Source organism: Suhomyces tanzawaensis (assembly GCF_001661415.1).
Source record: "Suhomyces tanzawaensis NRRL Y-17324 unplaced genomic scaffold CANTAscaffold_2, whole genome shotgun sequence".
NCBI classification, from domain to species: Eukaryota; Fungi; Ascomycota; class Pichiomycetes; order Serinales; family Debaryomycetaceae; genus Suhomyces; species Suhomyces tanzawaensis.
Window position 1 is genome coordinate 1389332 of NW_017963637.1, and position 15719 is coordinate 1405050.

Sequence of the window (15719 nt, forward strand, 5' to 3'; positions counted from 1 at the left end):
AATGTGGAGATAAAGTTAAAAAGAAAGCCCGACGCGGGGGTCGAACCCGCAACCTTGTGATACCCTTTAGACAGATGAATAAAAGTCACACGCTCTAGCCATTGAGCTAGCCAGGCTTAGTAATACTATCTTAGGACACTATAAATGATCAATACTACTGTATTGAAAATTTTTCCAGTTTTCAAAACCCATTCCATACCGCAATATCAGCCTGAAGATCACATTACCTAAATAGGTTGAAAGAAATAGATTTTAACTTTAAATTAAGGGTATTTAATCTTTATTATCCTAACTGGGTCGATGGTTACTTCCATTGACGTTTTTGCCCAAAAAAATCTTGAAAATTCTTCATTGCGAATGCGATTCCGAATTAAATCAAAAAAATGGTGTGTTATCCATTGCAATAGGTATATAGTCAGTAGATTATAATATACTTCCCATTAGCAAAAAATAAAAAATCAAAAGTTCTCGAAGTAACGACCGTTAGATTCATTCTACATCAAAACCACATCCTACCTGGTTCATATTATTTCTGTTTTATTAATCATACAACATTATTTAAATAGAAAAGCCTCCAAAGACCATGGTAACCAAGAAGGCGTAACCAAGCATCATATAGAGGTCCTTAGATTGGCCAATCAATGAAGAGGCCATACTTGTCTTGTTTCCGGTACTTTCTGGACCGTTAGTAAGACCAGTTTCAGTGAAGTTAAGACCAGCATCTTGACTAGAATCGAACTTACCATCCCAACAGTATCTTTGGAAACATTGCTTGCATTGGTCCGACTGCTCGATTCCTAATCTTTCTTGTTCTCTTCTGATGATGGCACAACCCACACAAGCGGACCACTCCGAGTCCAAAGTGTGGTTCAACCTACTGGCAACTTCGAAACCATTTTCAATCATTCCTCTCTTTTCTTTTTCATCGTACTTCATCTTGAAAGTGGAGGTGTTGGAGAAGTAACTGAATGGTCTGTTGGCAATATAAACCACCAATGGAGAGTCGTAGATATCACTCTTGCCGGTTCCGTTACTTGTGATACTTACCAAGCTACTCAAGTTCTTAGCATCACATCCGAAAAATGCTGGTCTGGAAGTCAAATTTAAGTTTCTAAACGTGGCTGCATCCGGAACATGGGGGAAAATAGTACCATTGTCTTGCTTCAAGGTTTGTCTGTCGTATGTCATGACCAAAGAGGTACCATTGGGCCAATTAGCATCGGTGTCTGCAGAGTTATCAAATGCGAAGATGACATCGACCTGTCTTTCCGGTTGAATTAAAGGCGATAATGGGACGTTTTGGCCGTCTTCACCTCCATCCACCAAGAATAACGACTCGTTTTGGGCAATGGTGGGAACATCACCCGCACTGGAGTGATAGAATGGGTTTGGCTTGTACACAGCAATGTCGTTCTCGTCCTTCGAGATGTCACTGAGCAAACCGGAAATCACGCTGGTGATTCTGGAGGATAATCCGGTGGTGTTGATTTGCAACAAAAATTGGTTGAAGAGAGAAGAGGAAGTTCCCATGATGTAGCCTGCATTATCAAACCCTTGCACGCAAGTTCCGTTGGTTCTCCCGTCACTGACGCCCGAACCCAAGTACTTGACCTGGGAAAATTCATAGACCGAAGGGTCCCAGGAGCCCAATTCGAACGCATTGGTCTCAAAAACGGTGGAGTTGCCGTTGAGGATGAAAGTGTTTGGCGCTCTTCCGTTCAGCACCACGATGGGGAACGGCATCTGGTGGGAGGTGAAGGAGTCTGCGTCTTGTACGGTGGACCAGGTGAGTGCTGCACCCGAGTCTGAAGTGGTGGAGAAGAACTGGTGCGACAATGCTCTGCCCCAGATGTCGGTTAATGACACTTCGAAGCCTGCGTCACGCTTGGCGTCGATATCTTTTCTGATGCCGTTGTAGTACTCGAATGTCTTGATGATGTTGATACCACCGTAGTTCACAATGGAGTGGTCCAAGTCCCAGATCTTGCCGTCATCGAGGATCTGCTGCACCGATGTGAAGTTGTTGAGGGCAATGGTGCCCACCAACCAGTTGCCTCCCGAAAGGCCAACCAAGTAGGTGGACGCTTGCAACAAGCCACCCAAGCCGGACTCGTAGGCACCTCTGGTTCTGTTGTCCAACGCAGCCAACTGACCTGCTCCTGCCAACATGGCACGGTAGCCACCACCAGAAAATGCGAGGCCGATGGTCAACGACTTGTTGGCCTTGTTGTGGAGGAAATCGGCCACATCGAAGTCGGTCATGTTGCAGTGGTTGAGGAAGGCCTCCAAGCTGGCGTCGGACACCTGGTGCCGGTTCTTGATCCAGTCGGCCTCGTTGGGCGAGATGCTGTCTGCCTTACGGGTGAGGGTGCCTGAGGGACAGTCCACCTTGCCAGGCGCGTACGAGTCGGTAGGGGACCATGCGGAAGTAGTAGCGAGGGACGCTAATACGAGGGTGAGGAGCTTCATGGCTGGGAGAGAAAAACTGCCCGTTGGTGGGGAGAAAAGCTAGTGCGGGTGGTTATAAATGACGATGTTTGCAGTGGGCACGTTCGGGAGTGAGAGTGGGGTGCTATAAATACATAGGCGGCTGGTACTACCAGTCGGGAGCATCGGAACCGTGGTGTTATTGTTCCCGTGCCGTTAATTTCAGTGTAGAAGGACTCGGCGCGCGGGCTCGTACCGCGATGGGTGAGACGAGGCAGTGGGGGATCTGGGATGGGGAGTAAGAGGGGGGTAGCAGTGAGTGGGTAGCTATTTGGGGTTGGATGGGTCCACGGCTTGGTTCCTGGTGGTTCCTGGTGGTAGTGGTGGAATAGACGGCACGGTTCGAGAGTTAAGCCTCGTGCGTCACTGTGCTTCGCCCTGAATCATCGAAATGAAAAATTGCCGGAATCGCTCAAGTTGGGCTAGTTGGGCCAAGGCCGGAAGGACCAGTGTTTACACTGGCTGCTGAAACATCACGTACTGGGATGGTACAAATGCCTCAGCAGCCAGTTCAGTTCCCAGCTGGAACCCTCGGGCGATGCTCAGCGAAGATCATCGGTGCATGCCGAGACTGGCGGGCAGCAATCGTGACCCACAACCCCACGAGCTGCTACAACCTCGTCTGCCCACGCACACAACCCAGCAAAGGCGAATATCATATGGGCGTGGTGGTGGTGGATTCAGCCCCGGTGGATGGGAGTATAATTGGGACCACAACCAATCCTGAGGTTGTGAGCGCGAGCTGGCATATACGATAGTCTATTGAGCCAGGGAGTCAAAATCACAATAGACACGAGGTGTTTGACACCCGAGAAAAGAACAATAGGATGTGTCAAGTGGCTTGTTTATATGATTAGAACATGTATTGATCTACTTTCAACGTGTGTATTGGCCAGGATTATTGTATTTATTGTAACTCTCTCTAAACAGCACACAGTTCTTGTGACCTGCACTGGGTTCTTTCGCAGCCACCAGAAACAGACAAAGGCGATGTACCTCAAGTTGGTGCCAGTTTGCGAGCCACACACTCCAGAATGGTGGCCGAGTAATCCCGTTTGAGCGCTTCTCTGTCATCTCACTGTCAGGACTTTGTCAATCACACTGTGGATTGTGGACTATTTCGCACTCCTCTCAAACGGTCGCCCATGGGCAAGTTTCTGGAATGGAACTCAGCCACACCGGTAACCGGGGTATACTTTGTGGAAAATCGAACCAGTGTTCTCTTGAACTTCCTTTTCTCCACAAGCTTTTTCATGGAGAGAACCAATGCTTTCCATCGATGATTCTTGACCTTGCATATTTGGAGTAGCTTAACTTGAATTCTCTCGAAGTCATAATTGCATGCCTCCAAAATTGTCTCGAGTTCGGCATCATCCACGATTTCTCCCTGGCTATCCAAAAACGCACGCACCTGGGTCCTCATGATTCTCTTATTTGCATTTGCTCTATCCATGGTACTATCTACCATGATGGTTAATGAAGCTCTTTTGCACGATCCAGGGGATATGTACGATTCAAATAGAGAAATGAATTTTTCTCGGGTCAAATTACTCAACAAATCAATATCTAATTCGTCGTGCCCCATTTTCCCCGAAAACGAATAGCTCTTGTTGAAGATTTTTTCCCAAATATGCTTGTGGTCCAAGTTACTTTTCGACTCATTGTCAAAATTGGTGCTGTGTTGGCACGGTGAAATAGAATGCCACATATTATGAGGAAGAGACTCATCTGATCCACCATTAACGCTTAAGCTTAGAAATGGTTGCAAAATGTGGTTGCGAAACTCTTTTTCGGTTAAAGTCTGTAATTCGTGGTGCAAATCATTGAAGAATGCTTCGACTTCCTTCTGAAGCTCTTTGTTATCATGCGAGGAACTCAATATAACCAAATTAATACCAATCAGATTTCGATGTAGTACTGAATTGCAAAGAACTGTGTAAGCCAACCGTCTTTTTTGCCTCAATTCATTGCTCGCATGCATGGACAAGTAATATGCAATAAGCTCACAATAAGCCTGTGCAGTCGCATTGCTCCTCTCCCCAAATTGGATATATGTGTACAAAGTATTCAGGGGATCCTCTGTGTTGAAGTTACTTGTAGTATAAACATAATTGATCCCTGGAGAAATGTAATAGCTAGATGGTGAATCTCGCACTGAGGAATTGCTAGCTGAACCATCATTGATTCTTGATATTTGTGTCGAAATCTCGAATGCCTGATTTACTTCACAATCTCCAGTAATCAAAACTTCAATGTATGATCTTTCACCAAAAAGATTTGTTCCGAAATCCACTAAATCTTTGATATCTACCAAATCTAAACTGTCAATTCTTTCATCCAATGTCCAGATATTCTCCTCTAAAAACATTAGGGATCCAGAAATTGCCTGCGATATTCCATTTTCTTTGCTGATCTTGGTGTAATCTTGACGTAATTTAATCCTTGCTTTCATGAACTCTTTGTAAGAGATGGACGCTAAGCATTTGGTAATAAAATCTTTAAAATCTTGCAAAACAAACTTCAATATCCGGAATATACCTAGGGTTACTCCACTTAAATTTATGCAAATCGACTCCTTACCAGTTAGCAATGGATATATACCCCATTTGTAACCTACTAACTCGGCATTGTACATTCTCCCTTTGAGTCGGGTCCCGAACAATGCACATATTAACTCTACACACATGTGAGTATGGGGAGAAGATGAATTTCGAAATGGTTGAATTTGAAAGGAGATTGTTGTTTTCGAGTTTGTATTGGGTTCATACTCTTTCTTATACCAGACCTCCATTTCATCATTAGTGACTATTAGTATGGGTTCGGAATTAACATTACTGCTCGTACAATATGCGGTAGATGCTATGGCTAGATTATGTGACAAATCGCATATTTCTTTTAAAGAATGAAAGACAAAGGGATTGGATTTTGGGAAGAATTGCTGTTTGCTCTCACCGATATGAAATGGTACTGACTGAATTTCTTGAAATATATTTATGCAATTAATAGGAAAAAGTTGGTACTCAAAGTTAAAATGCTGATCCACTTGTTCTCTTGAATTTTCCGGTAGAAATAATAAATCATAATTAAATAACAGGGATAATATCCGAGACTCCGGGTAATTTATAATAATGTTAAACAGATTCATCCCGAAAACCTTTTTGGTTAATGCTAAACATTCTAGTGCTTTCTGGTAAAAGAATTCTTTTGAATTGACGATCTCATCCACTGAAAATTCGTCATCTAATTCTTTGGTTCCTCTTAATATGTTGGTGTATCCGAATTCAGAAATTTCTGCATTTGTCCTCATTGCCAATTCGGTCAATCCATCCATAGAAATTGATTCAAAATCATGATAGTAAAAACTTATTTTGGAAATGGTAGTAAACTGAGAAATATATTTTGCAAGGTAATCCACTGGAAGGGCAGTTATCAGATTTATATGAAATAAAACAATTTTGAGAAGTGATGTGAAATTATTAAAACCCTTCTTTGTGACTTGGAAATCCAAAACTAGAATCCGGTTTTTCTGGGCCAAATTCCTTTCACTGACTAATAGTGTCAAGATGTAGTCGAGATGGTTTGATAATAGATGAAACAACGAATTTTCAGATTCATCACCCAAAAGATTGCACCAAATTTCGACAAAACAGGAAGGAATCTCGGGCAAAATAGGAAAACTCAATTGGAAGCTTGAATAAGGTCCTTTTATGAATAATAGCCTATTCAAGTTGGTGAAGTCAAAAATGCATTTCAGTGAACTAGTAGAAGCTTTGACTGTTATAATACTCTTTTGAGGACTTGAAACTGAGTTATAGCTTGTTATGGAACTTTTCTTTGAATGAGAGAAAGAACAAGCACTATTCATGTTGCCTACCCTACTTCTTGAAGAAGAGCTATCAAAATAGGCATCGGTCTGTTCTGACTTATCTACTTGTAATAAATCTTTAATGTCCGCAAAATTGGAGCATATTAATTTCTGGAGATAGTTTAGTGATTGAGGGCCCAGAATAGCCACTCCGATATTTGGGCCAGTGAAGTACTTTTCGAAGTATTCAACTAACTTTTTCTTGATATTGATTGATCTGAGTTGGGGAAGTTCTTTTAAGGTGTGTACAGAGCCTGTACTAAATTGATGGAATGGATGATTCTTGTTGCTAATTATTCTTAAGCCATGATATTTAATTTTCTCCAAATCGGCCAAGTTAATGTTGTGCTCATTTTGTATTACCAGAACCTCATTTTGAATGAATTTTTCAAAAAATAAAGGGCACTTGAAGAAAGAGCTAAACATGCGGAGAGCCCGATTTAATATCAATTCACCATCAAAGTCTTTTGCCGATACCGGAATTTCGAAGAAGAAACATGTATTCTCACCAGTGGTAAAAGCGTTGGAGTTTCCTCCATATTGGTTCATTAGATTGCTAAACCCGTTATGTTCAGGGAACTCTTTGGTACCTAAGAAGAGCATATGCTCACATAGATGAGCCAATCCCAACAATTCTGGTGGATCATTGAAACTTCCGGTTCCGACAGATACCGAGCATGAGATCTTTGGCAAAGTTGGCGAAGAAATAAGGAGGCAATTGATTCCGTTAGGGAGTCGTATGAGTCTGTGCGAACTTGTAGAATGGGCAAGAGACTTCTTGAATGTAACTGGAATAGTTGTAACAGAATGAAACATTACAGTGATTTCAGAAATAACAGGACCAGTTGGTTATAAAATCTGAGAATCGAGGAACTCTTTTGTGTAGGTTTGGGTGCAAAATTTCCAAATCGAGCCTCGACAATAAAGTTGCATTAAATTTGAGAACACCGGATCAGACTGTTTGTATAGTAGAGCATTTGGTACAGCCGAAGAAATCCCGATGTGTCTAGAATTCTAAAAATGAAAAGGAATGGCATCAACTCTAATACTATTAAAGAGAAGACTCCATAAATCGTGGAAATAATCTTGATGTCAGAAATCAGCTATGAATAGTGTATTATTCAAAGATGCCGTACTAGAGTCTCTTATGTGTTACTTCTATCACTATATATTTGACAACCAGCCATCATCACTATAGATACAGAGTGGGCAATGATTGTGTTTCTCTTGTTGGTATTAAAATCCCCATATCCTTCAATTCAAACAAACACCCTTGAAGTCTGTTACCAAATAAGCATCTGGGAGAATTTTATCTTTGTTAATATCTTTCTTGTCATTTTCGTAAATATGTAGGAAAATGTCCTACAAATTGAATAATCACAAGAACAGAACTTAGATGCCGCCTGTTTAAGTAGTAATTTCGCCTCTGTAATACAACATTGACAGGGTTTATTTTAAACGACTACTTCTGAATTTTTTTTCCAATAGTAACTTTTTAGAAGATAACCTTTCTAATAGATCTCCAGCACTGACTATACTGTACCAATTATGGACCTCAGTAAGCCCAAGATTCTCCTATACGGGTTTATTGCACTTAACTTTTATGGGAACTTTATCGTAGAAACTCCAGAGATTCTTTTTACTAATGGCAATCATATTATGATCCACTCACTAGATAACCAAGTGTATGTTATGTGCACATTACTACTCCTCAACTCACCCTTTCAACAACAACTACAGCTACGGTATCGGAACGAAAAGACTCAGAGAAGAAATATTGGCTTAGGTAATTAAGTCGCGAGGAAAGCAGGATAAAAATAGGTGCTCTAGATGACAATGCCCCTTAATACGAAGTCTATAACAGAACGTCCTTACATACCTATGAGTAAGGTGGACTGAAAATATACTTCCATATCCAAGAACATACAGCTGATAACAAGTTTATTGTTTCTAATTGCGGTATCAGTTGCAATGCTGATTGTGCAGATGAATCCATTACAAAATAAGTATTGCTTCATACAACTTTACACAGCTACTTTAATAGAACTGTCTACTGTCAGATATCATGTTATAATCAACAAAGGGGCGAGAAACACAAAAGTTTTGACAGAAGTAACTGAATTAGGTGGTGAAGTGACGCTCTATAATGAGTATCATGAACATGATATCATAAAACTTATCGAGGACAGTAACAATGAAGAGGGTATTTCCTACGACTCTACATATGACTATTGTGAACAACGGAGAGAAGTATAGGAAATTGCAAGTAAAAACACACTACTGGGACTGCTGTAACCTGGGGCAAGAGAATGGTAGGTGGAAAGCTGCTCTTGACTTAGGCCGTCAAAACAAATCAGGTGGGAACATCGGTTACTTTAATCTGTGGCTTTTTAGTCTGGTGATTTTCCGCATTGGTGGTGTGGGCTTTCTTTCAATTTAATCACTAGAACAGGCTAAATCTTGTTGAGTAACAGAGTAGGGTAGGAGACCAAAATGTAAGTCTTGGCCTTAATTGTAGTCTAGCAAAGGAATAGAATGGGCGCTTTCCATTTTTTTTTTTGCTAATGGGACATTATAATCTTCTCATAAAATCTACTGATTATATATCTATTGCAATGACCATTATGGTCAAAAATCAATTTTTAAGTTCGCTTTTTGATGATTTTTTGCAACTTGGAGCGCTCCTCAGCTTAGTACAAGAACACAGTTCCGAAATAAGGATATCCTCCGTAGGCTATCCATCCTACCAATTTTCGTTTTGGCATAATTGATGCTTTAGATTAATCGCTGTCCGGACCACGGTCTGGCTCTTTGCTTGGTTTAGACAAATTAGGAAAACCTCTTTAGATCATATCACGTGACCGTGTTACTAATCGTTTTCTTGGCTAATTGTCTATCGGCCCCACAAACAATGTAACGGTTTGAGATCACGTTACAGTTGATTACGTACGATCCTAGGACTTGCTGACTAATCCAGTTAAATGAAGNTGACTCGGATTATATGATAACTCCGGATGTCGCATAAAGTGGCGAGACATTAGTTGAACAGTTTTATTATAAGTCCGATAGATGCAGTTGATGACAAACAACTGGACACTGCTGACAAATGCAGAGAGACAGACGATGAGCAAGAGGAGTCCGTACCATCGTAAGAGAGAAGTATAAAAAGAGTAGATAGAACTAGATTTATAAAGACAAGGAATTATTGGAGAACTCAAGAAGAGCAATAGTTCCGAGTGACAGATTACTTAAGATTCAATATATTATTAAGAGTGATATTATTTAAGATTAAGACGTTTCCAAAGAATTACATAAGTTACTGTTAGAGATACTATAGGACGGACACTATAGTGAAGGGACATTTATTAGTAAGAGGTTACTAATAGAACATTAGATACAGGACTTAAGTTTAATCTGTTACAAACAACAAGAAATATCCGATATAGTGTAACGGCTAGCACGGTTCGCTTTCACCGAGCAGACCCGGGTTCGACTCCCGGTATCGGAATTCGTTTCTTTTTTCTCCTTTTGCTGGTCACGGGGTGTGGTGATAATTACATCACCACCATGCAGGAGAGGCTGGTACTGCCCTGCGATAACGACACAACCAGCCTCGAGCCAGCGCATTTTGCCACTATTGCAGCGCCTTTGCAGGGCTGTCCCCACGCTGGATGCATCCCTGCCCCAGAATCCCCAGCCATTGCAACCACTTTTTGGCTTCTGTGCTGACAGCTATTCCCAGCCTGCGGTCGTGCCGATCCAGTTGTGTGACCCCGAAAAAGAAACGCTATCGCAGCGTGCACTCCTCAACCCAACCCCCTACAGAACAATAATATAGAAGGAAGGCCCCACCACCACCTGGAGATAGAAAACTTTCAAGATATCAACCGTTCGTGATTCCCAACCGACTCGTCGCAAACGCAGCCATAACCAAGCGCAAACCACCTCAAATAGCACGCATAGCATAGCAGAGATCCTCGTGATAGCATAGCAGAGTTCTCTAGCCACCATCCGTGAATGATTCAGATATAACCATTCCATGTCCAATCAATACGTGTATAACAACTACCAGTACTCCCCCAGCATGGGGTACGCCAGTCTCAGCAGTATGAACGCAGGCGCCAACGGTGGCAACAACAGCAACAACACCAGTCCGTTGTTCAACAACTTGAACTACGTCTCTCCCACCAGCACCTCGTACTCGAGCGTGTCGTCTGCATCGTCGGGCAGCGGCAGCAGCAGCAGCATGATGTCCACCAGCAACGGCTCGGGCTCCAGTGCCACCAGCTCTGCCTCGACCGGAGGCTCCAACTACTCGTTCCACACCCCTAGACTTAGATACTACCTTTCCAAATCATTTGACATCGAGGACGACATGGAGTTCTGCCCCGACATCCCGGAACAACAGTACTCCTCCAGCCCCAACTCCAAGAAATTCAACCCATACACCGCCAGTGTGTTCTCGCCCTCGCAGGAGGCTCCACCCTCCACCTCCTCGCCACGGGTGCACACGCCCCGGCTCAAGAAACCGTTGGAGATCATCCACCCACAAACCAAGTTGAGGGTGGGCTCTCCAGCTACTCAAAAGTAGACGGTTATCGGCCTGGTGCCTGCCGCATTAATTACGAGTATTGATGAAGTTTGTTAAATTCTATTTTCTGTCTTCTTTGTGTCTATATGTATATTAACCGTAGATAAGTGGCATAATACATGCGAAACTTGACTGGAGATGTGCTTGACGCACCGCGAACAGTGTCGCCCTTAAATCCTACAGTGATTTCTCCTGCTTGACGCACACAGAACAAGTGTACCTTGCGCTATCAGCCCAATTTCAACATGACGTGCGCATCCTCCGCAGACCGGAGCAAATGCCCGGAATTGCTACCTAGCTTGTCCTCGATCTATTGTTCTTGTTGTTCCTGAGAGATTCTTAACGCTTCTACCAGGCTGGCTCCACATTGCTGCCAATGTCGCTGTTGTCTCCCTAATATTGCTATTGTGTTGAGGTCAGGGCAGATTCCTTTTTGAGTCCATGTCAATCAAAGATCTGGCTATTGTCTCCCATATCCTGGTCGGGGTCTGGTGCCGCCAGATGCAACGTTTCTAGGCCTAAGGGTAGCGTGCCAGCATTCCGCTTTTGCAACACCCCTTCAACAAGGCTTTATGGCCGTTACCAAGTCATAATCTTCCCCACCTGACGCAGAGTGGGGTACCAAATGTCCTGTGAAGAAATTGTCGCTTATTTCGGGCTCGATTAATGTATACGCGACACTGCCCGTTTACTTAACCCATAATCTCCGCATAATACACGCTAGTTTGTAACACTCGACCACGTCCAACATACTTTGTGTAACCCACAGGGTTTGTTCGGTGGGGGTTTGTAGAACCATGCACGTTAGGCAATACCAGCCTGGAGATGAGGGTGTGAAAAACTATATAAGGAACCCAGATCCCCACACATTGCTTCTTTATTCAACAAAGTAGCTTAATCCTCCGCTATGCACTCATACCACTTAGCCATTGCCTTGATTGCTTCTGCTGCCAGCGTTAACGCTGCTGACTCTCAACAAATAGATTTTGTCACCAGATTGGTTCAGGATGCAAAAGCCAACGCCAAGGACTATTTGAACTTCATACAGACCGCTAAGACGTCGATCCCTGCAGAATTCACTTCCTTGGCCAGGGAGGTCCAAACCTACAAAGACGATTCCTACACCACTTTGATTGACGCGCAAAGCATCAATGTCAGTGAGTTGCAATCGTTTGCCACTGCCTTGCCATGGTACAGCAGCAGAATTGCCCAGAACAACGGAGGTGGCTCATCCCAGGCTTCCTCAGGAGCCTCCTCGGCCGCTGGTGGATCTAGTTCCAGGTCCGGCTCCTCCTCATCAGCAGCCGCTTCGTCTGGTTCTTCCTCCCAATCATCCTCTGCTGGCATTGGTGCTATGATTGTTCCTATGGGAGCAACCCTCGCAGGGGTGGCCGTTGCTTTGCTCTAGTGTATTTATTCCAATAAACCAATCACCATCTGGTAACTAATGTAGAGGCGGAGTCCGCCACAATAGTGGTGACATTTGGGACTGACCGCAGCGAGATACACTAAATCGGTCCACCGGACACATACCCCGACTGACATCTTCTAGATCCCCACTTTTTGATGGAGGATTCATAACCTGGTTTGTGTGTTTTAACTGGATTAGTGCATATTATGTGCCCAGCTCCAGAATTCAGCCATTATTACAGTACTGTATATGGCACTGTGTAAAAATTCAAAAATAATGACTCCTACGCGATTCGAACGCGTGCATCTTTACGATAGTAGAACTTGAGTCTACCGCCTTAACCGCTCGGCCAAAGAGCCATTTGATATTGAAATTGAGTAGTGACATTCTTATTATCTGTCGTGATTACGTGATCTGAACCATACGCCTCGATTTATTGTAATTTGTGTTGCGCACCCAGTTGCAAAAAATCATCAAAAAACAAAAATAAATCCAAAAATGAATTAAATTATAACGGTTTGACCATAATGGTGAGTTATCCATTGCAATAGGTATAAAGTCAGTAGTTTATAATATACTTCCCATTAGCAAAATAATAAAAAAACTTCCAACGAACAAGCTCGTCTTCCCACATCCAACAAATTCTCTTTCCTCTCCTCCAGCCACAGCACTATCCAATGTGTTATCTAGCATGATCCGCTCCATATACGTTCCAAAATGATGTCATGTGTCGTGGACCAAGTTGCAATAATCATCAAAAAAACAATTTATTGTTACAAATTTACAAAAGTTTGACCGCAATAACGTGATATCCATCGCAATATGTATACCTCCCATTACTAAAAAAAAGTCAGAACAAGGCCGCTCGATGAAATTTGTTATGTTTAGTTAGTTTACGCCCAATACGAGTACTGATGACTCAAGTGGATTTTATATTTTCAACAATATCTTCTACCATTCTGCTACGAGAAATTTCCCATCTTTAACTATTTACCTAAGCTCGTTTATATCGAAAACAACCCTAAAATTAGTCACAGAACTGCCAACATTCAAATATGTATCTTAATACTCATAAATAAGTATTGTAATCAATGTAATTCTAGATCATGATAGTTATTATTTTGCTCGATACAAAGACGTGTCAATGGTTGTTTGGACAAGATTGCAAACCTAGCACCAAATTGAGTTTCCCCGAAAACAGAAATCACAACTTGGAGAATAATAGAGTCTAGAATGTGATCACTGGATCGAGATACTCGTCCCTATGCCCGAGGAATTTCTCTGAAACACACAATATTAGAGCTATAAGCACATACTAGAAGCTGAATGATGCTGTTTTATCGCTGCTTTGTCTTTTGCACATATATTGCTATTCTTTGAGGAAATTTCGTTCTTCGTCACCTTAAGGTCAAAAAGTATAATTCCCGATCTGTTCTTGGTAGATAGCAATGCTTAACTAAATGGTCTACTAATCCCCGAGTCAAATTGAGCCACGCATCTATTGGAAGTAAATGGGAATAACCCCACTTCTATTGGCAAAGGAACAATGCATTGAGCATGACCCAAGAATAAATCTGCCTAACATAAAATTGATCACTCACAAGTACTACTTCACGCACCACAATCCTCTTCTATTTGGAAAAGTTCCGCAGCTATACTAGACATTGACCAGCCTCTCAAAGTAGCAGTACATTTTTGTCCAGTCACTTTATCTTCCTAATTACTTGCAAGTTCTATGAACACACTTTTAGTGGGATACTAATAATAATGCTAGCACAATTACTAGAAGACAAAAGAATAGTGAGAAGATGTTAGAAAGAAAACAATAATTACTTGTATTATTTAGCTGTTTGCTATTGTTTATGCAGTTACGTAATACCTAAATAAGAATTTGTTGGAAGTTTATCCTCGGGATTTGTTCAACCAACGTTTTAAGTGTTTGCTATTTCTGAGGTTGTGAACAGGGTTTTAGGATAGAGCTGAAGAGCTGCAGTACTATAAGTGAGTAGTTAGCTGATACTTGAATACGAATACCCAGCTGATGTATGTTGCATAAAATTCTTGGTATTTCTTGGAGTTGTGAGTGGTGATAGGTAAAAGTATGATGGGATGTGACTTGCATACTTCATTACTCTAGAAAAATACTAATTTGTCATCACCAATAGGTGGGGATAAACTAAATCTATTGTTTCCATGCCTCAATTTTGACTCGTATTTACAGTTATGCGGATCTGCATGCATTGATGCACCAGTCAATTGTCCATCCGTCTAAACCTTCCCCAGCAGCAAAAGTTCAATGACATATTGTTTGGCATCAAAATGGTTTTGGGCCCGTGTGAGCAATTCGGAACGTTAGCTTATCGGACGTTAGCTTATCATGGATGTAGTACCAGTATCCTTCCAAAATAGAACTCATAGGATTACTTCTCTTGGATACATTATGAGAAGGGGCAAATCTCGAGCTCCAACCTTAACACACTAAAAAAATAAAGCTTACATAACCGAGGTATAAAACCCGAAAAGGCGAATTATACGAAGGAGAGTGTGAAAAAGAAAAAAAAACGAACAGACCGAAGTCGTTATTCCCGAAGAGATATTTCCCGGAAACTTGGTGCAGCATTTATTTTGTCGAGGAGACGCAGGATACTTCCCGAAGTGAGACACGAAGAGTACAAAAGGGAATACTCATCGGCTGATTGGACCAAACATGTGTGTTAAATATAATTGTGGTGGTCAGCCGATATCAAATTCTGCCTAAGCTTTTACCTGCGTCAGCTGTATGCAAAAGATAGCTCAGATAGGCTTCTCGAATGGTGCCAAGGTGCTTGGTAACATCTATCTAGGTCATGTCCAACAAGTGTCAGAATTCAAGTAAACCGTGACGATACCAAACTCGTATTTCGGTCTTCAAGAGTAACATTGTCTGCTGTATGTCTTGGATTTGAACAATAAAGATTATTCTGGCCGATCCAAAATAAGATGTAAATCGGCAGTAATTATTGTTTTTCGGCGAAACTTTCTTACATCATCTCATCTTAACCGAACGCAAAGCCACCGCGGACTTATCCACTCACAATATGCTGAAGGATCATGTGCGAAAAGGCGAGAAATTGCTTTTCATAGCTACCCACTTTGCTTTGAATGGTATCCACTATTATACGACGTATGCAATGACTATAGACATGCAAGATGATTTCTTAGCCAAAACCTATTGTATACGGTCTAGAACTGATCTAGACTATCAGATCTGAAAAAGAAAATCTTGGCTGTACCTATTTTTGTTCATTACAGTTGCAATTCGGGTGAGCCAAAGAGGGGAGCAAAAAATATTCGAAAAATAACTGCAGTGCAAGTGCTGCGAAAGG

At 42.0% G+C, this 15719-nt stretch overlaps 6 protein-coding genes and 3 non-coding genes across 9 annotated transcripts; 5 read left to right on the forward strand and 4 right to left on the reverse strand.

Moving 5' to 3' along the window:
- Nucleotides 1-25: 25 nt before the first annotated feature.
- Nucleotides 26-116, reverse strand: CANTADRAFT_t78. The gene has a single exon. It is a non-coding gene; the product is annotated as a tRNA-Lys (tRNA).
- Nucleotides 117-558: 442 nt separating this feature from the next.
- On the reverse strand, nt 559-2540 carry PLB3 (lysophospholipase; the record flags this gene model as incomplete). The annotated part of the gene is made up of 1 exon (XM_020210857.1): nt 559-2540. The coding sequence occupies exon 1, from the start codon at nt 2467-2469 to the stop codon at nt 559-561; it is 1911 nt and encodes a 636-aa protein (XP_020066196.1). The 5' UTR covers nt 2470-2540.
- Nucleotides 2541-2585: 45 nt separating this feature from the next.
- On the forward strand, nt 2586-3383 carry CANTADRAFT_25336 (uncharacterized protein). Its single transcript, XM_020207388.1, has one exon. The coding sequence runs from the start codon at nt 2982-2984 to the stop codon at nt 3243-3245; it is 264 nt and encodes an 87-aa protein (XP_020066197.1). The 5' UTR covers nt 2586-2981; the 3' UTR covers nt 3246-3383.
- A 440-nt stretch (nt 3384-3823) lies between these two features.
- On the reverse strand, nt 3824-7165 carry AXL1 (Axl1p; the record flags this gene model as incomplete). Its single annotated transcript, XM_020208570.1, has 2 exons — nt 3824-6255; nt 6367-7165. Coding segments are annotated over 2 exons (3231 nt in total), but the record flags the coding sequence as incomplete, so codon positions are not given.
- A 1025-nt stretch (nt 7166-8190) lies between these two features.
- Nucleotides 8191-8968, forward strand: CANTADRAFT_25337 (uncharacterized protein). Its single transcript, XM_020207389.1, has one exon. The coding sequence runs from the start codon at nt 8324-8326 to the stop codon at nt 8606-8608; it is 285 nt and encodes a 94-aa protein (XP_020066199.1). The 5' UTR covers nt 8191-8323; the 3' UTR covers nt 8609-8968.
- An 820-nt stretch (nt 8969-9788) lies between these two features.
- CANTADRAFT_t62 lies at nt 9789-9860 on the forward strand. The gene has a single exon. It is a non-coding gene; the product is annotated as a tRNA-Glu (tRNA).
- Nucleotides 9861-10391: 531 nt separating this feature from the next.
- Nucleotides 10392-10943, forward strand: CANTADRAFT_46568 (uncharacterized protein; the record flags this gene model as incomplete). The annotated part of the gene is made up of 2 exons (XM_020209357.1): nt 10392-10549; nt 10592-10943. 2 exons carry the CDS (start codon nt 10392-10394, stop codon nt 10941-10943), a joined length of 510 nt encoding a protein of 169 aa, XP_020066200.1.
- A 907-nt stretch (nt 10944-11850) lies between these two features.
- CANTADRAFT_20620 (SRP1/TIP1 family protein) lies at nt 11851-12351 on the forward strand (the record flags this gene model as incomplete). The annotated part of the gene is made up of 1 exon (XM_020206596.1): nt 11851-12351. One exon carries the CDS (start codon nt 11851-11853, stop codon nt 12349-12351), a length of 501 nt encoding a protein of 166 aa, XP_020066201.1.
- Nucleotides 12352-12631: 280 nt separating this feature from the next.
- On the reverse strand, nt 12632-12713 carry CANTADRAFT_t77. Its single transcript has one exon. It is a non-coding gene; the product is annotated as a tRNA-Leu (tRNA).
- Nucleotides 12714-15719: the final 3006 nt, after the last annotated feature.